The 22,080-nt window shown below is 38.2% G+C and overlaps 3 protein-coding genes and 2 non-coding genes across 6 annotated transcripts; 3 read left to right on the forward strand and 2 right to left on the reverse strand.

Moving 5' to 3' along the window:
* The first annotated feature begins 1,999 nt into the window (after positions 1-1,999).
* LOC113749376 (G2/mitotic-specific cyclin-2-like) lies at positions 2,000-5,750 on the forward strand. The gene is made up of 12 exons (XM_027293082.1): positions 2,000-2,226; positions 2,455-2,536; positions 2,693-2,828; positions 2,948-3,004; positions 3,178-3,226; positions 3,346-3,498; positions 3,571-3,699; positions 4,471-4,560; positions 4,661-4,882; positions 4,980-5,078; positions 5,162-5,340; positions 5,435-5,750. Exons 2-12 carry the CDS (start codon positions 2,473-2,475, stop codon positions 5,601-5,603), a joined length of 1,347 nt encoding a protein of 448 aa, XP_027148883.1. The 5' UTR covers positions 2,000-2,226; positions 2,455-2,472; the 3' UTR covers positions 5,604-5,750.
* Positions 5,751-6,204: 454 nt separating this feature from the next.
* TRNAE-CUC lies at positions 6,205-6,277 on the reverse strand. Its single transcript has one exon. It is a non-coding gene; the product is annotated as a tRNA-Glu (tRNA).
* Positions 6,278-6,580: 303 nt separating this feature from the next.
* On the reverse strand, positions 6,581-6,653 carry TRNAE-CUC. The gene has a single exon. It is a non-coding gene; the product is annotated as a tRNA-Glu (tRNA).
* Positions 6,654-7,386: 733 nt separating this feature from the next.
* Positions 7,387-13,664, forward strand: LOC113749044 (BTB/POZ domain-containing protein At2g30600). Its single transcript, XM_027292684.1, has 13 exons — positions 7,387-7,474; positions 8,043-8,904; positions 9,371-9,697; positions 10,130-10,360; positions 10,692-10,853; positions 11,343-11,555; positions 11,642-11,689; positions 11,780-11,829; positions 12,313-12,445; positions 12,533-12,607; positions 12,701-12,781; positions 13,146-13,214; positions 13,368-13,664. The coding sequence occupies exons 2-13, from the start codon at positions 8,104-8,106 to the stop codon at positions 13,584-13,586; spliced, it is 2,409 nt and encodes an 802-aa protein (XP_027148485.1). The 5' UTR covers positions 7,387-7,474; positions 8,043-8,103; the 3' UTR covers positions 13,587-13,664.
* An 859-nt stretch (positions 13,665-14,523) lies between these two features.
* Positions 14,524-21,964, forward strand: LOC113749043 (1,4-alpha-glucan-branching enzyme 1, chloroplastic/amyloplastic-like). 2 transcript variants are annotated; one of them, XR_003464488.1, is made up of 15 exons: positions 14,524-14,704; positions 15,202-15,312; positions 15,804-16,014; positions 16,283-16,352; positions 16,491-16,760; positions 17,100-18,006; positions 18,176-18,292; positions 18,628-18,690; positions 19,110-19,217; positions 19,576-19,677; positions 20,221-20,288; positions 20,428-20,509; positions 20,710-20,826; positions 21,325-21,734; positions 21,857-21,964. XR_003464488.1 is itself a non-coding variant. In XM_027292683.1 (14 exons), exons 1-14 carry the CDS (start codon positions 14,621-14,623, stop codon positions 21,565-21,567), a joined length of 2,553 nt encoding a protein of 850 aa, XP_027148484.1. In that variant the 5' UTR covers positions 14,524-14,620; the 3' UTR covers positions 21,568-21,794. The 2 variants fall into 2 exon arrangements, 1 of the variants encoding a protein (XP_027148484.1); XM_027292683.1 differs by lacking the exon at positions 21,857-21,964 and having other exon boundaries at positions 21,325-21,794.
* Positions 21,965-22,080: the final 116 nt, after the last annotated feature.

Consider the following 22,080-nt stretch of genomic DNA (forward strand, 5'->3'; position numbering starts at 1 on the left):
ATTGGGGCTCTATTTCTCTTTCATTTATGACTGCTACTAGGAAATTGTCCGTGCATTTAGCTTCACGTTAGTCATCATGGAGAACAATTTCTTGTGGTCCAAAATCCTGAAAATGGTAATAAAAGAATGTTTTGGACGTATGATATATATGTAAAATTTAAATTTAGAATTAATTATGATAGCACGTGCAATGTTAATGTATAAAAAAATAATTTTTTCTTTGAAGGCAAATCATATAAAAGAGGCTTGCAAGTTAGTTTAGTAAGAATAAGAACAGCTTGTAATCATAAGCCAAAAAGGGGGGGGGGGGGGGGAACTTGAGGGACAATTTTCACGAAAGGTCCTTCACAAACATAAACTTTTTTAATCCCTTACATTCAAAGCGATGTATTTTGGATCCAAGCACTTTGGTTCCAAATTCTTGATCCAATTATTATGATTATTTTTTACCTAAAAAGATGCATATACCATATGTTGATCAATTAGGGTGTAGAAATGGAAAAAAGAGCAAGTTTGCTTGCAGGAAAAGCCGTATAGATATGTTCGTCATAATGTTGAAGAGAAACTTGCCTCAATGCATGCCTTTAGAATAAAAATTTGGGATCAAATTGATTATTTTTTTTAATGTGTGAGGATCAAAATGCATCATTTTACATTTTGAGGGACTAAGAAAAAGACAACTAGCAAATGTAAGGAGCCTTCTTTTGTACAGCTTTTCCCAAAAAAAAAAAAAAAATCTCATAATTAGGTTGTAATAAGGAAAGTTTATTCTCATGATTATTAATGTGGGAATTTTTGAAGAAAAGCAGGATGGAACACAAACAAACACGTTTTTAATCACTTTTTTTTTTCCCGTTATGTGATTTCTAAACAACATCGAATCCAAAACAAATCAAATGTGTTTTTAAAAATAGAGAGCACCAATTGTACCTCAACAAGCCAAGTTTGAATTTGAAAATAAAAACATAATTGTAGCTTCTTTCCGGCTTACAATTTAAAAGTAGTAAAAAGAATAGCCGAGGGAATGATGCCCTAACCCTATTGGAATTTGGTCATCTTCATTTATTCTCTAGGCTGATTAACAGTTGTGATACAAGCACAAATGTTTGTTAGTTAGTACCATTCAAATCAGAACTAATAAAAAGCACAACAAAGAAAAGTTAAAATAACAATTTATAGTTCCCACAAGAATAGGCATAGCAATTTTACAGAGTAATGGGCTATATAGTGCATGGATGGAATTGGAAATCAGTTGTGTAAATGGCCAGACCAGACCATACCATTATTACCATATATAGAAAATCAGTTATCTAATTCATTAGCAAATTCAGTATACTCCCCCGTCTCACTTTGATAGTCCTGATTTTTTTTCCACACAATTTAAGAAAAAGTAGTTAACTTTATTGGAACAATTAATTTAGGTAACTATTTTCCTAAAATACCCTCACATTAATTAAATATAACTTTATGGAAACTTGAATTGATGGTAAAAAAAGAATTAACTCTCGTTCAATGGGGGTAGATTTATAGTAACAACAACTTACATTTAATAAGGGTATTTTAGAAAAATTAAAATACAATTACATTCGGAAAGTGAACTATAATTTGGGACAGACAAAAAAAGAAAACAGGACTGTCAAAGTGAGACGGAGGGAGCTTTTTTTTTTTTTGGAAAAAAAATTGAGAAAGCATCTCAGTAGTAGACCCGGCTGTCTTAAATACTCCTTTAAATTAATGTAAGGGCATCATCAGAATCATCATCATCTATCTGGGTAAAAGTTTTTGAAACACACATTTGACCTGGGCGGCGGAGGGGATTTTTTTTTTTTATTTTTTGGGAGAGGGACGAGGGGTTCGACGGCCGAAAGAACCGTTAATAAGCAAAGAATAGACCATCGCAACTTTTCATCCAACGGCCACAATTTACTAGCCGTTGTTTTCAAAATATGAAAAGAGGGCTATGTCCGGACATATTTCCGCCGTTTTTACCCTTTCATCCCGCTTTTATCCATTTTCTTCCTACTGCAATTAAGCAATAAAACCCTCAATACAACCAACCCAGAAGACTGAGATATAGACAAGGTTAATGAAAAAGAGAGAAACACTTCTTCAAGATGAATCCCCTCCACTGATCATTTTGGTGGAGCTTTCTCTGGTCTCTCTCTTCATTTGACGGCCGCTTTAACTGAAACAATAAGATACTTCCTTTCATCGGAATTACTGCAGGTATCTTTATCTGGGATTCTCGTCATAACCCTGGATTTTAGTTTCATCTCTCTTTATGTTTTATGAATTGGGTTTTCTTCTTTTCTTTTTCCTTTTTTCTTTTTTCGAATCCTTATATTACGTTTGTTTGGACTGCTTATTTCTGCGATAAATTATTTTTAAGTAACTACTCAAATTCTTGAATGGGTTTTTGAAAAGTTCTTTTGTTTTTTTAAATCCTGTTATTAGGTGTAGCTGTTCTTGAAGATGGCCAAGACGGCAGGATCAGATGAGAACTACCCGGGTTTGATTAGGCCCTCTAACACTCGAGGTACTTGAATTTTGAATGCAGCTTATCTTCTCATAGTTTGGTCTCTCTTGATTATTTTCTTTTATTTATTTTGATCATCCACTCAAGTTATGATGGTCTGGCATCCATAGATTACAAAACCCTAACTTCTGATATCATTTGATTGTGTATCAAAAGGGGATATGGGGGCTAGAGGAGGAAAGTTGACGGAATCAATTGGGCAGAATAGGAGGGCATTGAGCACCATCAATAGGAACGTTATAGGGCCTCCACCTTATCCCCGTGTTGTCCACAAAAGAGGTGTCTTGGCAGAGTATGATCTCTTAAACCCTAATCTTTGAGGGTTCTTAAAAATTTGATCTTTCTATTCATTCAAATGAATTACTCGTCCTTTTCCTTTGTTTTATTTAAAACCCTGGTCATTTTATACAGGCATAATGCAACCGCTGCTAATATCCCTCCTATTCCAGTCCATCGACCAATCACTAGGTTGGTGGATTCTGCTATCCTTGATGTCGGTTCTGAGATTTAAGTGGCTTTATCATTCTTCATTTATTGGTTATCTAAGATTAAGAAGCTGCACATTTGGTTGCAGAATGAACTATTTTGTGTCACTTTGTCTATTTGTTTTCCTTTTGTCTTGGTTCTTGCTATATGATCAGGAAGTTTGCGGCTCAAATGGCTTCGAAACAGGATCAGCCTCTGATTCAGGTATACATCACTTTTGGAAACAAATGAAAGATGGCAAAGGAAGACGAATTTCTATCGTTGTCAAATGATTTATGTGTGTTATTGTTGTAAGTCTGAATAGTGTGATTTTATTTCCATAGGAAACAAAGCCAGTAGTCAATTCAGTCCCTAAAGCAAGTGCATCTGAAGATTGCGTCATTATTGATGTGGAGGACTACAAGTCAAATGGTGACTATCCAGTGCCAATGTCCGTGCAACACACAGAAGCTATGCTCGAGGAAATAGATCGGATGGTATTTAATTCACTTTTTTTATTTTCTTTTGGTTTTATTGGATGGCTTCCTTCATCTTTTACTTGATTGTAGGATGCTGAGTTTGAGATGGAGGATATAGCTGTGGAACAAGTGGTGGACATAGACAGTGTTGATAAGAATAACCCACTAGCAGTTGTGGAATATATCGATGACTTGTATGCCTACTACAAAAGAACCGAGGTCACATAACAAATCCATTCTCCAGCATTCTTTAGGACTTAAGTTTGGTTATTGTCTATTTGTTTCAAATTGCTCTACTTTGTTCTCCACATGAGCTTAGTCCATTCATTGAGCTTGTAACCCTTCTTTGCCTTGTCTTAAATGATGTTCTCTTGTTTCCACTCTAAAGTCATGTTTCCTTATAGTGAACTATGTCAACTCAGTAAGTTTATCTATGTGCGTAGCACTTCAGATTGGTTATTATCTATTTCTTTCAAATCAGTAACTTTTCCAATGTGCTTAGTTCATTGATTGAGTTCATGACTTTTGTTTGCTTGTTTTAAATGATTGTGCATATAGTCCTGCCCTATATATAGTCTTGTTTCCACTCCAGCGTCTTGTTTCCATATAGTGAATTATGTTAATTAGTAAGTTTTCCTATGTGCTTAGTCCATTCTTTTAGTTCATAACCCTTCTTTAGGCCAGTGAAAGAGAGAAGCCTAGTTTATTCAATTTGAATTAATTCACTTGATTTAACTGAAGCATCTTTGCTAACTGCTACTCGAATTGAGCACTGCTGTCTTTACAGATTTCTTCTAATTCCTTCTTAAGAGGAAAAAAAAAGTAACAACCAGTTCTTAATTGTGATACAAGGTAATATTTGAAAGAAGTGACAGTAATGTCTTGCGGCTTTTGCCCCAAAAAAAAAAAAAAGATTTGCAGATATTTGATCCCCCATTTGTTGACAGACTCTTATCTTTATTTCAGTTTTATTTCATTATTCGCATGCAGATATCTAGCTGTGTCCCATCGAACTACATGGCACAGCAATTTGACATCAATGAGAGGATGAGGGGCATTCTTATTGACTGGCTGATAGAGGTAAAGAAACAATTTCACATTATTTTGGCATTCTTACAAATTCTGAACTGTCAGAAGTAAGAAAAAGGTTGCGGCTAACACTGTACTTCTGAATGTACAGGTGCATTACAAGTTTGAACTGATGGATGAGACCTTGTATTTAACTGTCAATCTAATAGATAGGTTCTTAACAACAGTCTCTGTGGTGCGCAAGAAACTTCAACTTGTTGGAGTGACAGCAATGCTTCTGGCTTGCAAGTATGAAGAAGTTTCTGTTCCTGTCGTTGAAGACCTCATATTGATTTCTGACAGGGCTTACTCCAGAAATGACGTGCTTGAGATGGTAGGTTTGTTATGGCATCTATTGTCTATGAGTTGATCTTTGATATATGAAGGTTTCCTTTGTCATATAACTAAAATTGAACTGTGGCTCGCTGCAGGAGAGCTTAATGATCAATACCTTGCAGTTTAATCTTTCAGTGCCTACTGCTTATGTCTTCATGAGGCGCTTTCTTAAAGCTGCTGACTCTAATAAAAAGGTATTGTTTCGTATTTAGTGTATGTGAATTTTTTGCGCTATCTTGATCTGCCTAATAACTGGCAATAATCTTCTGGTGACTAGTTGGAGCTTCTGTCCTTCTTTATCGTTGAGCTGTGCCTCGTCGAGTATGAAATGCTTAGGTTCCCCCCGTCTCTCTTAGCAGCAGCAGCAATCTTTACTGCACAATGCTCTGTCAATGGGTTCAAGAAGTGGACTAAGACATGCGAGAGGCACACAAACTACACTGAAGATCAGCTTTTGTAAGTGGTTCCTTGTGCTCTTTTCACACATTAATGAATTTTTTCATAAAAGAAAATAGTATATTAATTGTACGTGTCTTTTTGGTTATTCTAGGGAATGCTCAAAACTCATGGTTACTTTCCATCAGAAGGCAGGCACTGGCAAGCTTACCGGTGTTCACCGAAAGTACAGCACATCAAAATATGGATATGCTGCCAAATCACAACCTGCCCTTTTTCTGTTGGACGCAACTTTTCACAGCAAGATTGATTTGGCCCGTTGAGCAACACACAAGTTGCTGTGCATTTTCGTTGATCTGATGTACAAATTTAGCTGAGTTCTATTTTCCAGATTTGCTTTCTTGACTTTTAAACCAACCGTCTGTTCTCATCAAATAATATTATCTTGCATGGGATGAGTTTGCTTACAATCTAAGGATAGCTGACTCCTCTAAGATCGATACACAAGCTAGTGACAAAAGGCAGGCGGGGGGAAGTGTATAACAAAATCAACCTCAGTAATCAACCTCAGTTTTGTTGGACCTAAAAATAAAAATTCAGAAGCTGAACTTCCACAAAAGGAGATCCAAGTCTTTAGGTCTCTGTTAGCAGGATCAAGAAAGAATCTATTTCTATCCGTCCACAAAGCCCAGCAAGCACAGGGAAATAAAGTACTATTCCACGGGAAACGGGTAGGATTGGCTTTATCCGATTTACTGTAGCCATTTTTGAGCCAACACAGAAAATTCTTGTCAAGAGCTTGTTTGCAAGAATGTTTGGTTGTCGAATAGGCTTCCTCGTCCATTACAGACAAAACTAGAAAAGGCATGATTCTTGTGCTGCTGCGGGTAGCAAAACTCTATTCTGTCCTTTGAAAAAATGATCTTCCGTTGCCGGGACTTGAACCCGGGTCTCTCGGGTGAGAGCCGAGTATCCTAACCACCTAGACTACAAAAGGAGATCCAAGTCTTTAGGTCTCTGTTAGCAGGATCAAGAAAGAATCTATTTCTATCCGTCCACAACGCCCAGCAAGCACAGGGAAATAAAGTACTATTCCACGGGAAACGGGTAGGATTGGCTTTATCCGATTTACTGTAGCCATTTTTGAGCCAACACAGAAAATTCTTGTCAAGAGCTTGTTTGCAAGAATGTTTGGTTGTCGAATAGGCTTCCTCGTCCATTACAGACAAAACTAGAAAAGGCATGATTCTTGTGCTGCTGCGGGTAGCAAAACTCTATTCTGTCCTTTGAAAAAATGATCTTCCGTTGCCGGGACTTGAACCCGGGTCTCTCGGGTGAGAGCCGAGTATCCTAACCACCTAGACTACAACGGATCTGCACGTTGGTATTGTTTTTTTTCTTTTCGTGCTGACCGTGTATTGATACTCGCACCTAATTGCTATTACTACAACTATCTTTTTCCTTTTTTGCCCTTTTGTTGATTTGACCTTACACAAAACTGACGACAGGATCGAACCACACTACAAAATTGCTGATATGGTTACAACAGAATAACTACTTGAAAAAAGTTCTTCAAAATTGCTACATTTCTCGATTAATTTAACAACAGTACAATACGATGCAATCCTCGAGGTCAACAAAACATGGTGCAGGAGTGGGAGGGGCGAGACGATTGGCTAAAAATCAGCTGCGAGGGTAGCGATGACAATGGAGACAAAAATCCGACACTTCAATCCGACGTGGTGGATGTACAAAAGCCGCAAAATATCTGCCTTTCTCGATTGGGAAGGGATTCTCGTGCTGGGAACTGCAAAAAATCATTTAACTCGTCAGATTCTTATCCCCCTCCCTTAAAAACCAAAAAAGAAAAAAGATATAACTGTTTCAAGAATTGTTAACGACCGTCAAATTTCCAAAAATAACCAGTACTGGAGGTCTAGTACAAGGTTGTTTGCTCTAGTCACATTTGGATTGTCTTTGTTGTTGTGTCAGCCTCCCTCTTGATCTCGATTTCTGTCCTGTGGGCTTTTAGCTAAAAAGGGTCACTGCACATCCCCATACCATTTCTACGTCTGCACGCATGAATCCCGCAACTATTTTAAGGTTGTCACTTGGTAGAGCTAAAAAGATCCAATCATCCGAACTTTCTCTTCTGAATTGATGATGCTGGAGCCGTAGTGAAGCTCTAATACTGGTGAGAACTAATCCGCCGGAAATTTTCTTTTATTATGAAATCCTTTTTTTCTTATTTTTTTAATTTTTAGTTGAGGGGTTGGCGGTGGGGCTTCTTTTTTTTCCCTTCCCTGTTTTTGATCTTTGTCTGACAATCTGATATTTTTGGGTAGTTTTTCATGGATGGATGCCTCATGGCAAGTGGTTAGTTGTTACCTTTGATATGGGGGGCAAGTTGTTAGTTGTAACCTTGGTATTTGCACTTGTTTGAGGGGATTTGGACATTTGTATTTGTTGTATGTGGTTTCTAGCAATTTCTGGGGTCTATTTTAGATTGTGACATTTCCAACTGTCTTTAAGATCTCTAGTAGTGCCAGTTTGCATTGCGTGGATATATTCAATCTGATATTTTTAGCATTGTGGTTAATATTACTGCCTTTCTATTTTCCACTCTATTATTGTCCTATTCTCGGGAAAATTCAATTTGACTGTTTTGACTAGATTGTATGTGTGTGTAGATATGATGCTTCATTCAAAGTTAAAGATCTTGTTGTTCGTTCAAGTTCTCAAGTGTATTTCTTGTAATATAGGACACATTTTTTGAGTACCTGTATCAAGTGAGTGAAGAAGGCTTCTTTCCTGCTAAGAGAGATGATCGAGAAGAAGCAGAAAAAGTTCCTTACTGTCGCACCCTTTGAGTGTGCTTGGTGCGATGACTTGAAGTTCAGAGAAGCAGGAAGGGGCTGTGTAGCTTTTGATGCTTTTGCCCACAATGATGTAACCATCGTGTTCAGAGAGCATGTAGGTAGTCAGCAGTACCATTACAAGAGGGACAATAACCCGCACTATACTGTCATCATTGGTAGCCATAAGAATAAGAGATTAAAAATTGAGGTTGATGGCGAAACAGTGGTGGATGTGGCTGGGATTGGTCTTTGCTGTTCTTCTGCATTTCAAAGCTACTGGATCAGTGTTTATGATGGATTAATTAGCATTGGCAAGGGAAGGTATCCTTTTCAGAATATTTGTTTTCAGTGGCTTGACTCGAAACCCAACTGTGCCGTGCAGTATGTTGGACTTAGCAGTTGGGATAAGCATGTTGGGTATAGAAATGTCAACGTCCTCCCTCTCACACAAAACCATATGACCTTGTGGAGACATGTAGAATCTGACGAGCGCGACAAGTGTGATAACAGCGAAGAAGAGTTGGAAAATGAAATTGCAGACTATGAGAAGTGGGGTTTAGAAAACTTTCTTGAGAGTTGGGAACTTTCAGATGTGTTTTTCATTGTTGGGAAGGAGGAAAGAGCTGTCCCAGCTCACAGGATAATACTGGCAGCATCGGGAAATTTTGAATTTGAATCTTCTGGCAGTGACGTTGTCCACCTCCCTGATATAGACTATGAAATTCTACATGCACTTCTGCAATATATTTACACGGGCCGTGCTCAGGTCAATCTTGTTCCTTTTAAATCTTTTGACCGTTTGTTATCATTCTGTGTTTCTATTTCTTAGCATACATTTACTTGGATGGTTTTGCACATTATTGCATTGATTTATCATCTTGAGATTGTAGGGCAATGAAAATACATTACAAAATTATCTGGCCCAGATAGATCAATTGTTCGTTTGGCTTTTGTTTTAATCTGCATCGTCATGTTTCACCTGATGTTTACTTGTGAAAGAAATTACTCTTCAAGTGTCAAATGTTTGCATCATTTAGCAGATTGATGCTTGTAGTATTGATTCCTTCCTTACAGTGGTTCTACTGCATGTATTGTGTAGTCAATGGCAGTAGAATATAATGGGTGTCTTTTGTTACGTTCTTTGCATTTTACATATTGCAGCTCTTAATTTTGATATAATTGTTATCTTAGAGTTCAGTATCTGACAATTTTGTTTCATTCGAATTCTATAGATTTCTGAGTCGCATCTCAGTTCCCTGAGCGCATTGAGCTTACAATTTGAAGTGATATCTTTGACAAAGCAATGTGAAGAAATTATTGAACGGTTTAAATTCAACAAGAAGTTGTTTGACTCAAGTAAGGATGTGGAACTTTCACATCCTAACACTCGGAAATGCAGTGCAGGCTTCCCGTCTGGCCTACCCATCAATGCAGAGAGGCTTAAGCAATTTCGCATGGGTGGTCAATACTGTGATATCGACATTTGCATTGATGGCCATGGCCTTGTTGCGCGGGCTCATAGGATTATCCTTGGTTTATGGAGCACTCCATTTACAAAGGTATGCCAGTTTTCTGATCCTTTCTAACCAGCACCAGGATTTCAACTCTGTTTTCCTTTTTTTTTCCTATGAGGGTAGGGGCGGTTTCCGCCAATGATTCTACCATATATAATGTGGTTGAACATCCCTAAAGTAAGATACTGAAATTTTTAGACTAGGAACTGTTAGATCCATAAGGTAATCAGCTTGATTTTGGTTTCCAGAAGTCTGTTTGATGCCTGAAAAATTAACTTTGTAAATATCAGAGGCTACAGATGCCATTAACTTCCTTTGTGTTTGGAGCATTGCTTAGTGAGAATTTGTGGCTCTCAATCATGCCTTTTATCATTTGATTTCTGGGCACAGTCTTACTGTAGCAACGAAGTACTCTTATAGAATTGCACTTTCTATAGGATTGCTACTAAACAAGCAAAAACATTCACTCTTTTGCAGATGTTCACCAATGGAATGAGTGAGTCTGTTGCACCAGTGGTTTGCTTGAAAGATGTTTCTTTTGATGCATTTCGGGTCATGCTCGAGTTCATGTATAATGGGGATTTTGCTAAAGGAGACACCTTGGACATTGGTACACTTTTGCTTCAGCTTCTTCTATTGGCAGATCAGTTTGGGGTTACCCTTCTTCATCAGGAATGCTGCAAAACATTTCTGGAGTGCCTCTCAGAGGTAATTGGATGAATCTTTCATTAATGTATGAAGCTTATCACTTAAATGCTGAATTTTGTGTACTTTCTTTATCATATTCCTAAAGTTCTACCCAGGGGACTAGTTTTTAAGGAATGGAGGAGTTGTTCGGTTTGGACTTGTGAACTCAAGCGAGTCCTTTGATGATGTTGAGTTATAAATATTGATACCTCTCATCTACATATTATATGCAGGGACGGATTTCTATTTGAAGAAGGTCATACAGCCAGTTTTTCTTTAGCCAAGTTTTATGGACAAGGAGGCAGACAGTTATGGCTAAGTATTTTTGTCTAACTTTTCAAATTTGCTGCAGGATTCAGTCTGTCCAGTTCTTCAAGTGATTCCATCAGTTCCTTCATGTAAACTCATTGAAGAAACATGCAAGAGGAAGTTCTCGATGCATTTTGATTATTGTACTACTGCCAGCATTGACTTTGTCATGTTAGATGAAGAAACTTTTGGCAACATCTTACAGGTGGATTCTTGCTTTGCTAATTCTTCGAAAATAGCTAAACAAGAATTAGGATTAACATTTTGCTCATTTCACCAGAGCATCATCTCTCGTAAAGATTTGGAATTGGTGGTCCACCTTTAAGTTTTAATGCTTTTTGGAAGAGCGAAATAATAACATTGTTTGGATTAATTTGTGCACGCCATATTAAGAATTAAAAAATGGAAGTCAGAGGATTTCTGGGCACTTGCTTTAGTTGGTTTTCCCAATTTCACCCCCCCTGGGCAGAATATATATAAAAAAGGTAAATCTGTGAAATTGAAAAAATGACGGAAAATGTAACAGTCGTTTTAAATGATATTTTTAGAGAGAGAGAGAGAGAGAGAGAGAGGTTTCTGTGCATTTTCTTGGTTGACCTGACCAAATGTCGTTAGTCTTGTTCAGTATACTGAGGTACTAAATACACTATAGTTTGACAATGGGCATTCATGTGGTGAAATGTGCATTTTGCAGCATCCAGATTTGACCATAACCTCTGAAGAAAGGGTTCTGAATGCTGTCTTGCTATGGTGCTTACGAGCACAAGAGTTGTTTGGATGGGAGAAAATTGATGAAATGCTGCTAATTTCAGCTCCTGAATCTCTTTTTGGGGAGAGGTTCGAGTCTCTAAATGTCCTATTACCTCGTGTGCGCTTCCCTCTGCTTCCATGCTCACTACTTGAGAAGGTGAGTGATGTAGATTTTGTATGCTTATCTGCCTGTTCATTGAAGCAGAAAGAGTTGACATGTCTTGTCCTGTAATCATCTTGCAGCTAGAAAGGAGCAACCTTAGCAGGCACATTCCTGCTTTTGATTACTTGGTGAGCCAAATTTGAGAGAAAGAAACATGATTAAAAGCCAATTGTTATTTTTAACATGCTAATAGCGTTGTTTAATGAACAATTTGACAGGTTAAAGAGGCCATTGCTTTCCTGGAACTTGGACATATGAAAGAACCAAAGTAAGTATAATCTGACGTTGGTGAAGGCTTGTAGCTAGACAAATAAATTCCCTTTTTTCTTCATGTCAAGTTTTTATGTTTGTCTCCAGATTCCCCACCAATGGGAAGAAAAACAGCATTTGACTGCACCTTGATTCTCTGCACTCATATGAACGTGTCTAGCATGATTAGTGGTCTATCCTGTGAATTGTTTGATTATTTGCCTTCATCATCATTTCATATTGTTTATACAATTTTGGCTTCAAATCCTGGGGACTTAAAGACTGCTTAATTTTTTTGTATTGGTCTGTTCTTTATTATTATTATCATTATTTTTACTTGCACTGTTTCATGCATGCTCCTTATTTTGTTTTCATTTGTTTTATTTTGTGTGCGTGTATCTTGTCGTGCCTGCTGCTTTTGTAATCTAGAACATTTATATTATGTCGGAGACATTGTAATGCTTCATATACTTGACCTGTGATGAGCTCCATTTCCTTGTAGAGTCAGGTTTCAACACAGGCAGACAAGCTTTAAGGAACTGCAGTACATATGTGATGGGGATAGCAATGGGGTTCTTTATTTTGCAGGCACATCATATGGCAAACACCAGTGGGTAAATCCTGTTCTTTCTAAGGTAAGCTTTCAACTGCTAATAATCCATTTTTTAAAATTTTGTTTGGTCCTTTATTAATTACTTACATCTAAAAGTGGAATCTTTTAGAAAGTGACTGTCACTGCTAGCAGTCCCACATCAAGATTCACTGACCCGAAGGTTTTGGCATCTAGGACTTATCAGGTATGATTTTAAATGAGCTAAACTTATTTTTTACCTTCAGCCCTACGAGTTTTTTGGCTGAATATAAAATGAGATAAGCTTCTTGGACCCCAGGGTACGTCTTTTGCAGGATCAAGGATGGGCGATGGAAGGAATACTTCATGGTGGATGGTTGACATAGGTCCTGGTCACCAGGTTTGACTACTTCACCTGAACTCGTCATTTTTTAACTGTAGTTTACAAAAAAAAAAAAAAAAGTGGTGCTGTTTTGAGCAACTAGATACTTGATGAGTTAGACAAACATTTCTACTCAAGGCTGAGGAACAAAGTATTATTTATGGATTACCCCGAACGTGTCAAAAACCCGCCTTCTCTTCGTCACCCACCCAAAAATCCCCTTCCTGGCTGCAAGTCTTGCACTTTCTTTTCTTCTGATACAGCATTTTGTAGTTGCTGAAACATGGCCTATTGACGTCCTAAACTTTTAGCGGGAGAAATCTAGGGTGGGATAAGGGAAGCGAGAAATTCCTGATGCAAGTTTTATTTATGGCTAATGCAGCTGATGTGCAACTATTACACGTTAAGGCAGGATGGATCAAAAGCTTTCATGCGATGTTGGAATTTTCAGGTAGAGCATATCTGCTAATGAACAACAAATTTAAGTATTTCCATGACTCCGTGTGCACTCATACAATAATTCAGTTGCATGCATGCACAACTTAGCCATTTGATGGTTGATTGAGAGTGAGGTAACTAGAAGAAGTGTTGGATTACATTTCAGGGCTCTTCGGATGGGAGGAACTGGACGAACTTGAGAATCCACGAAAATGATGAAACGCTTTGCAAGCCTGGTCAGTTTGCATCGTGGCCTATCAATGACCCCAACGCTCTGCTGCCCTTCAGATTCTTCAGAGTTATCATGACTGCTCCAACAACAGATGATACTAACCCGTGGAACTGTTGCATCTGCTTCTTGGAACTCTATGGCTACTTTCATTAACGCGGTTCTGTACCAACTAATAAAACTGGTGTTTTATTATCCATTACTACAATGCAAGCAAGAATGTACAGTTTCAAAGTTCCAGGTTGAAAATTAAACATGGGGTCGGTCTGGATGATCGAGGACGGTTTCTACATGCCCCTGAAGAACACTGATGCAACTTGATTTTCACTACCGAGTACTGACTTCTCCCCGTAATTGTCTGAGAGTGAGAAGTTGGAGATACGGGCAAACATTTTAACTCTTTCTTTTGCCTAGCAGTCGGGTTTTGTTACACTAGAAAAAGTTGCTGAACACCGCAAATAAATTATTATTATTAAAAAAAAAAAAGAAAAAAAAACTGATCTGGGAAACGGTTTGCTTGCTTTCAGAATTGATAAAGGAAGTCGCAAAGAAGGAAAAAAATTTGCAACTACTTCTTAAGTTCTGAGATAAACCGAAAATCAATAAATTTTCGATGGACGAGATTTGAGTATTCGCAGCGTGGTTGATTGACTTGTACCATTTTTGCTGCCAAATTATTTACCAAATCTGGCAGTGACGGTAGAGCTGTAACATGCATTATTGATGATTTAACTTTCCTTAATGAGGGAAGGGATAGGACGCGGAAATGGCAGCTAATCAGGACTTAGAAAGAGGTGTCTAATCAAAATTTTCTCGAAATCCTGCTGGGTTTTTTTTTTTTTTTTAAATTTATTGTTTTCTTTTGGGTGGACGGAGGTTGTGTTTTCACGTGGCACAGTGACGTGTGTGTGGGGAAGCATATACTTTGCTTCAATCAAAATCGCGAAGGAAAGAACGGCAGAGAAATCGTTTGTTGTACCATTTCCTGGGTGGGTGGGTCCCCCTCAGTACTGCGGCCCGGTGCGGTGTCGGACTGTTATCATGTGTGACTCGTTTTATAATCACCTGACCACATTTTATTTTAATATTCATTCTTCCATTGCCTCGCTCTTGTCTTTCAGTGGATGGTTTGAGTGAGAGTTGCTGTCGGAGGGGTGAAGTTTTGGAGGAAGAAGAAGAAGAAGAAGAAAATGCCAACTGCTTGTTGGAATTTGCTGTCGCAAACTGCTTTAGGGGCCTTAATGCCCTCTTCACTCAGTAAAGACGCATCAAAGGTATTTCATTTCCCAGTTTAGACAATTACTAAGGATAAAAATGCAATCTGGTTTTATGTTTGACCTGTTGTTAAGTGCTTTATCGTTCTTCCCACATGTTTTCGTGATGTTACTGGAATTGATTTCGGGGAGTTGGGGAGGGGCGGCGAAGGGAGGTGGAAGGTTTTGGTGGTCTAGGACTTCAGTGTTATGGAGGTTGGCAGGCCTTATGAGCAAAGTGCTGCTGTCAGCACTACCATCCCGAGAAGAAGATGATGATCGATGATAGATTGATAGCTCGTCTTGGTCAGCAGGAGCGTGTAGTAGCGGATGATCCTAGTTAGACTTCTTGTGCTTCAGAAACCAGTCTTGATGAGGTTATGCTGCGAAAAGCCAGAAACATTTGGCTGTAGAGGATATCGAAAAAGTTACATGAAATGATAGTAATGAATTTAAGTACGCTTTCAACTATCTGTATAACTTATCGTTCCTTCTGTTGCTTTTTTACATTTAAGCAGGTGTCAACAAGTAGCAGGTGTGGCATCTCAAAATGCCAAACTAGGCTCATTATTGGATCTTTCCGAGCTGCAGGGTTCCCTTCACCAAAGAGCCGTGTTAAACACGAAAGGGTATGTTTGTTTGTGGTCTTCTTCTTGATTTGCTTCCTCGGGAATGACTAGAGGGATTCTTCAAACAAATAGGTTGAACGCAGCTAACTTTAGAATTTCTTGTCTTGCCTAGACCGCATTACCAAGTTCATCATTCAACAAATTTGAGATAGTCCGTATCAAATGGAAAGAACTGAATACTATCTTTTCCGCAGCTAGAATCATGCCTTTTGCATTTCTTACATAAACTCAAGCGATATAAAGGACGAGCCTCTTAGTTTTTATTTTATTTTTTTGGGTGAGGAGGACAGTTTGTTTTTGCAAATATTGGATTATATAACAGTATGATGGGTACAGGAGATAACTAGATTTTGGGTTACGCACAAAATAATCAAGACCTATTGTAAATTAATTGAGGAAAAAGCCATATACAGTATTTATGACGGTCATACTTTGGCTTTCAAAATAGACATCCACTAACAATTGTACCTTCTGGTGTATTTTCTCCATAGGTGCAACCTACTTCAGCTATCTCAGATATTTTGACAAATGACAACTCAACCATGTCAACAGCTGATGTAGAAACTGAGAATATTGGCCTCTTTGGCATGGATTCAGCATTGGAGTCATATAAGGATCACTTTAGATACAGAATAATGAGATATGTTGAGCAGAAAAAGCTCATTGAAACTTATGAAGGGAGCCTCGAGGAATTTGCGCAAGGTATTGATGAAATTGAATCTAACAAATAGCTCACTTTGTCATTGTTTTCAATGAGAGTATGTGTGACGTGAATATTAACATCTTTTCATGGTTTGCCAGCAAATTATTATGTAGTTAAGCATGTTTGTTACACTATCAGTACAAAAATTTTTATTAGGGTCAGATTTCTTCGTTCTACAAACTTAGTTTCTTTCTTGAACTAACTTTATTTTGGCTGATCTCTTAGGCTTCAACATGATTGTTAATGTGGTTTGTGTTTTTTAAACAGGGTATCTAAAATTTGGATTTAATAGAGAGAAAGGTTATATACTTTACCAAGAATGGGCCCCTGCTGCACAGTAAGTACCTTCAGGTTTATAGAACTACTTGCTTTTGCTTCCTCCCTTGCATATAAAGGTTTGGGGGCAATGCAGGTTGATTCTGATTTTTACCATTTGTAATTAATCTAAGTGTTCAACTTATCATCGATTATGAAGGGAAGCAGAAGTAATTGGTGATTTCAATGGATGGGATGGTTCGAACCACAGGATGGAAAAGAATCAATTTGGTGTATGGAGTATCAAGATTCCTGATTGCAATGGGAACCCAGCCATTCCACACAAATCGAGAGTCAAGTTCAGATTCAAGCATGGCAATGGAGATTGGATTGATCGAATTCCAGCCTGGATAAAGTATGCTACTGTAGACCCGGGAAAATTTGCTGCACCTTATGATGGTGTTTACTGGGATCCGCCACCGTCAGAAAGGTAACACTTATTATCTTGTTATTATGGTGTGAATCTGAAAATTATTATGTTAAACATTACTGATCATTAATCTTTTCCATACCATCATATATAGATGTGTACATCCATTCTAGATATGTTGTTGCAAGGCATATATTCTAGATATGTTCTAGAGATGTACATCTATTCTAGATATGTTTCCCTCTAGCCTTTTACGTGGTGCCAATTACCATTGCTATGTTTTCAGACAGTAAAAGTATGCAACTTGGAAAGGTTTTAATGCCTTCAGAAAAGAATCAAGATATTTGCTTTTCTGCTGACATGAAACTTGTTCAGTGCTTAGTTGTTAAAATTATGCAGGTATCAATTTAAATACCCTCGTCCTCCAAATCCCAAATCTACACGAATATATGAAGCACATGTTGGAATGAGCAGCTCGGAGCCGCGTATAAATTCATATCAAGAATTTGCAGATGATGTTTTGCCTCGAATTCAGGCAAATGGCTATAATACAGTACAGCTAATGGCCGTAATGGAGCATTCATACTATGCATCATTTGGCTATCATGTTACCAATTTCTTTGCTGCTAGTAGTAGATCTGGAACACCGGAGGACCTAAAGTATCTGATAGATAAAGCACACAGCTTAGGTTTGCGGGTATTAATGGATGTTGTTCATAGTCATACAAGTAACAATATCACTGATGGTCTTAATGGGTTTGATGTTGGGCAAAGCTCACAAGATTCATACTTCCATACTGGAGAGCGTGGGTATCATAAGTTGTGGGATAGCAGACTATTTAACTATGCCAACTGGGAAGTTCTTCGTTTCCTTCTGTCAAATCTTAGGTGGTGGATAGAGGAGTTCAATTTTGATGGATTTCGATTTGATGGAGTAACATCAATGTTATATCACCATCACGGGATTAACACGACATTCACAGGGAACTATAATGAGTACTTCAGTGAGGCCACAGATGTTGATGCTGTCGTATATATGATGTTGGCAAACCATTTGATTCACAAAATTCTGCCTGATGCTACTGTAGTAGCTGAAGATGTTTCTGGAATGCCGGGACTTTGTCGGCCTGTCTCTGACGGAGGAATTGGTTTTGACTACCGCTTAGCAATGGCAATCCCTGACAAATGGATTGATTACTTAAAGAACAAAAAAGACGAAGATTGGTCAATGAAGGAAATAACTTGCAGTTTAACTAACAGGAGATACACTGAAAAGTGCATAGCATATGCAGAGAGCCATGACCAGGTTGAAAAGTTTTGTGCTTTTTGCCCTCAAACATCAGTTATTCCATTCTCCAGGAGAACCAAGTCTTTTTTCCGGTCCTGATTTTTGTTTTTAGTTCCTCCATTCTGATTTTAATTTGGTAGCATACGAGTTGTGTCTTATGCTTCTTTTCTGTTGTTATTTTGAGTAGGCAATTGTTGGTGACAAGACAGTTGCCTTTTTCCTTATGGACAAGGAAATGTATTCCAACATGTCCTGTTTGACTGAAGCTCCTCCAGAAGTTGAGCGAGGAATTGCCCTTCACAAGGTTTGTTTGGACTCTTTGATGGCACAGTGTGTCGATTCTTTTATCTGAAAGGAAAAGGAAAACAAAGAAAAAGAAAAACCTAACACTTCTGCACTAGACTCTCTTTTATTTTAGCCACTTGTTTTTCTTTCTGTGAATTGTGATTTATTTCATCTCTCTCTTTTTCCTTTCTTTCTTTTTTCTTTCCCTTTTTTCTTTTTTTTTTTTTGTTTGGGGGGGGGGGGGGGGTGGGTGGGTTTTTGGGGAGATGGGAATCAGAAAGTGTCAGTCTTGGTCAATGTCTTTAGTCTCATCCAATTCTATGCGACTGTGATTGTTGAAAAAGTTGCACGCAGATGATTCATTTTATAACTATGGCACTAGGAGGAGAAGGCTACCTTAATTTCATGGGAAACGAGGTAAGCAACCCGACCCTCTAGTTTGCAAGCATCATTACTACAGTAAAAATCAGATTGAGGTATTTGAAAATTGTACTCTGTATGAACTACATTGAACATGAATTTTGTCAAGAAAGCATGAAAAGAATTTTGGTACTTAAAAGACGGTAGCTGAATTTCTAACAAGTAATATAAATTATGGTAGACGTATATAAAATGCTCTTACAGCTGACGAGGAAACAAAACCATAATGTAGAATTTGGTTCAAGGACAAGACTGCTAGATATCTGCTCTTACCTCCCTTGTTTTAATTTTTCGTTAATCTGGACAATGGAGAGTTTCCATACAAAGCTGCATGGAGGGGAATAATGGATCTCTCATGTGCTTCTGTTGCAGTAGTATAAGACTACTATTAAGTGATGCTCTACCACCTGTTGTAGTTTGGCCATCCCGAATGGATTGACTTTCCAAGAGAAGGCAATGGTTGGAGTTATGAGAAATGCAGACGCCAGTGGGACCTTGTGGATACAGATCACTTGAGATACAAGGTCCAGAGATCCTGTTCTTTGTCAGTATTAATCTGCTATCATCCTATTGTTTAGGCACATTCTTGTGTTAATCTCTGGCAATATACATGCAACTTCTGTTCCTATCTGCTAGTAATATGTAATTCCATACTGCTTTTGTATATAATTTCATGATTCCATTGTCAAGAAATTCACCACAAATATGTTGTAACTACATCTTTCATAACCATAATGTTCTTCAATGTCATTCTTCTGTGTGGTAAGAAGCGTCTTTCAGCAACTTTATCTCATCTCCTGTTTACGTTAGCAATTCCATAAATTGGATCTTAAAGTAACTGACTTCTAAATTTAACTTGTCCCATCTGTTCTTTGTATGCAGTTCATGAATGCTTTTGACAAAGCTATGAATTTGCTTGATGAGGAGTTCTCTTTCCTTGCTTCATCCAAACAAATAGTGAGCAGCATAAATGAAGAAGACAAGGTAGAGGAGAGAGGTGTTTAAATGAGATGAGGAATGTTGTTGCAGTTATATCGTTATCATCATCGTGAATGAAGATGGGGGAGGGTTGGGTTGGGTGGTAAGCGGGGAGGGATTGTAAGTAGGAGGTCCTGGATTCAAGACCTCCTACTTACAAAAAAAGGGGGAGGGGGAGGTAAGGGTTGGGTTGGGTGGGTAAGGTGGGAGGGATTTAAAAAAAAAAAAAAAAAAAGGGGGAGGGGGAGGTAAGGGTTGGGTTGGGTGGGTAAGGTGGGAGGGATTTAAAAAAAAAAAAAAAAAAGGAATGAAGTTGAAAAACCATAGGATTGTACTATACGATGTTAAAATGCGATCATGTGTTGTCCATGGACACAAATGCCGTTTTGCCACCAAGCTCTTTATACTTATCAGATTGCTGTAATTTTTGTTTGTTTGTTTGTTTAATTTTTTATTTTTTAAGTTTTTTTGCATTGACCTACAGGTGGGGTAGATTTTTATCTCTCTTTCATTGTATCAACTGTTCATTTAGATGATTGTCTGGTCCAGGTCATTGTATTCGAACGTGGAGATCTGGTATTTGTCTTTAACTTCCATCCAGAGAATATGTACGATGGGTAGGGATGCCTTTCACTATCCTATTCATTGCTTCTCTTGTGGTGTGGCTGTAGAATTAATGAAATCTGAGTGAGTTGAACCAAAGCTAATTTTTATACATATTTTGAAACTGCTCAAGTTCGTGCTGTGGTTATCCAGGTACAAAGTCGGGTGTGACTTGCCTGGAAAATACAGAGTTGCTCTGGATAGTGATGCTTGGGAATTTGGTGGGCACGGAAGGGTAAGAAATTCTGTGGAACTATTTGTTCTGTTTACAAAAACATGTCTTTTAACCAATCAGGGGTCAGTAGACCTCTAAAAATCCCAAAAAAGTGTAAATTGCTGTTCAGTTTCATTAACATGATCTCAACCATTAGCAAATTTGCTCCACCTGATAAGGACTTGTGCTTGTTTCCCTTGTCATATGATCTCTTCTGATAGGTGGGGCATGATGTGGACCACTTTACAACCCCTGAAGGCGTACCTGGAGTCCCTGAAACAAATTTCAATAATCGCCCAAACTCCTTCAAAGTACTCTCCCCACCTCGGACAGCCTTGGTAAGACTCTACAACGTTATTCTTGCTAACAGTATATACTCCTAAAACACATTTTTCTCCACTTGGTCTCCAAATAAAGCACATTTTTCTCCACTTTTTCTCCAAATTTTCTAAATTAGTGATAACAGTAGGAATAAGCACAGAGCACATTTATTTTTTCATTCACTGCTTCTTCTTCAGCAGGATGTTTGTTTTGAATTGTCTTTGCTTCTATGAATTTATCTGCATTGGCATGTAAGGGAAAATATGTCCTAATTGTGATACTCAGACCCCCTCACAGTTTAATCCAATGATTCCAATATCTATGTATAGTTAACCTGATCTACGAGACTTGGTGAAGTGCACTCCAGTTGTGATGCTATGTTGTCCTTGTTAATATATGATCAAAACTTCATAAACAGTTGATTTTGAGGGTGATGTTGTAGTAGTAACTTGGGCTGCTTGTGTTATACTCGAGATTGACCCAAACCTACCCTGATTGCTTTGTATCCTCTTTAGGTTTATTATATGGTTGAAGAAACATTAGAAGAGAACAATCACAATAAGTCAACCACCTTCAGTGAGGCCGGTACAGCAACTCTGGTGGAGGATGAGGAGAATATCGAAAAACTCGCTTCTGCTGACAAGTCAGGCAGTTTCAGTGAGAGCAGTACGACTGGTAGGTTGGAGAATGAAGAGCGAGAATTTGCCTCTTCTGAAAACAGAGGAGTTGTTTCCAGTGAGGCGGAAGGTCCGAACTAAAAGCAATCAAAGATGAGCTTGCTGATGATTGATGGCCTGGTTCGTAACCAGATTACATCTGTCAATCAGACTCAGCATATGTAGAATTGTACATACATCTAGACATGGTGACGAACATAATAAACTTCGGATCCCAACAACGTGTAAATTTCTCTGGGGATATTAAGGTGTGTGTGTGTCTATTTTCCAGATTACATCAATATACAAGCTAAACTTTTTAGTGAAGATCTCAGGGGATTTCCTTGCAGTTTGTTAAATTCTGACTAAAATTTGGCTTTTATATTTGTAGTAAATTGAAGAATGCTTTGTCTGGGATGGTACTGTTCTTAAATTGTTATCGGGCAGGCAATATCTAGATCTTTTTAATCCAAGCTTCTCCATAACAAGTTTCTGATAAGAGGCTCCTTGTGTTGAGCGTGTCGTTTTTTATACCTAGACTACTGTTGTAGCCAAACTTCTTCAACCAAGCTCTTGAATACTGAGCGATCTTGGCAACTGTGGTCTTCTAATCTA

Source organism: Coffea eugenioides, chromosome 10 (genome assembly GCF_003713205.1).
Source record: "Coffea eugenioides isolate CCC68of chromosome 10, Ceug_1.0, whole genome shotgun sequence".
NCBI lineage: Eukaryota > Viridiplantae > Streptophyta > Magnoliopsida > Gentianales > Rubiaceae > Coffea > Coffea eugenioides.

Excerpts from the sequence above, each read along its gene's own strand:
- LOC113749044 (XM_027292684.1), top strand. The coding sequence starts at position 8,104 with ATGATCGAGAAGAAGCAGAAAAAGTTCCTTACTGTCGCACCCTTTGAG. Across the intron at positions 10,361-10,691 it reads TTCTGGAGTGCCTCTCAGAG|GATTCAGTCTGTCCAGTTCT; the intron begins GTAATTGGATGA and ends AATTTGCTGCAG. Across the intron at positions 12,446-12,532 it reads TAAATCCTGTTCTTTCTAAG|AAAGTGACTGTCACTGCTAG; the intron begins GTAAGCTTTCAA and ends GGAATCTTTTAG.
- LOC113749376 (XM_027293082.1), top strand. The coding sequence starts at position 2,473 with ATGGCCAAGACGGCAGGATCAGATGAGAACTACCCGGGTTTGATTAGG. Across the intron at positions 3,227-3,345 it reads AGGATCAGCCTCTGATTCAG|GAAACAAAGCCAGTAGTCAA; the intron begins GTATACATCACT and ends TTATTTCCATAG. Across the intron at positions 5,341-5,434 it reads TACACTGAAGATCAGCTTTT|GGAATGCTCAAAACTCATGG; the intron begins GTAAGTGGTTCC and ends TGGTTATTCTAG.
- LOC113749043 (XM_027292683.1), top strand. The coding sequence starts at position 14,621 with ATGCCAACTGCTTGTTGGAATTTGCTGTCGCAAACTGCTTTAGGGGCC. Across the intron at positions 14,705-15,201 it reads TCAGTAAAGACGCATCAAAG|GTGTCAACAAGTAGCAGGTG; the intron begins GTATTTCATTTC and ends ACATTTAAGCAG. Across the intron at positions 20,510-20,709 it reads AATTTGGTGGGCACGGAAGG|GTGGGGCATGATGTGGACCA; the intron begins GTAAGAAATTCT and ends CTCTTCTGATAG.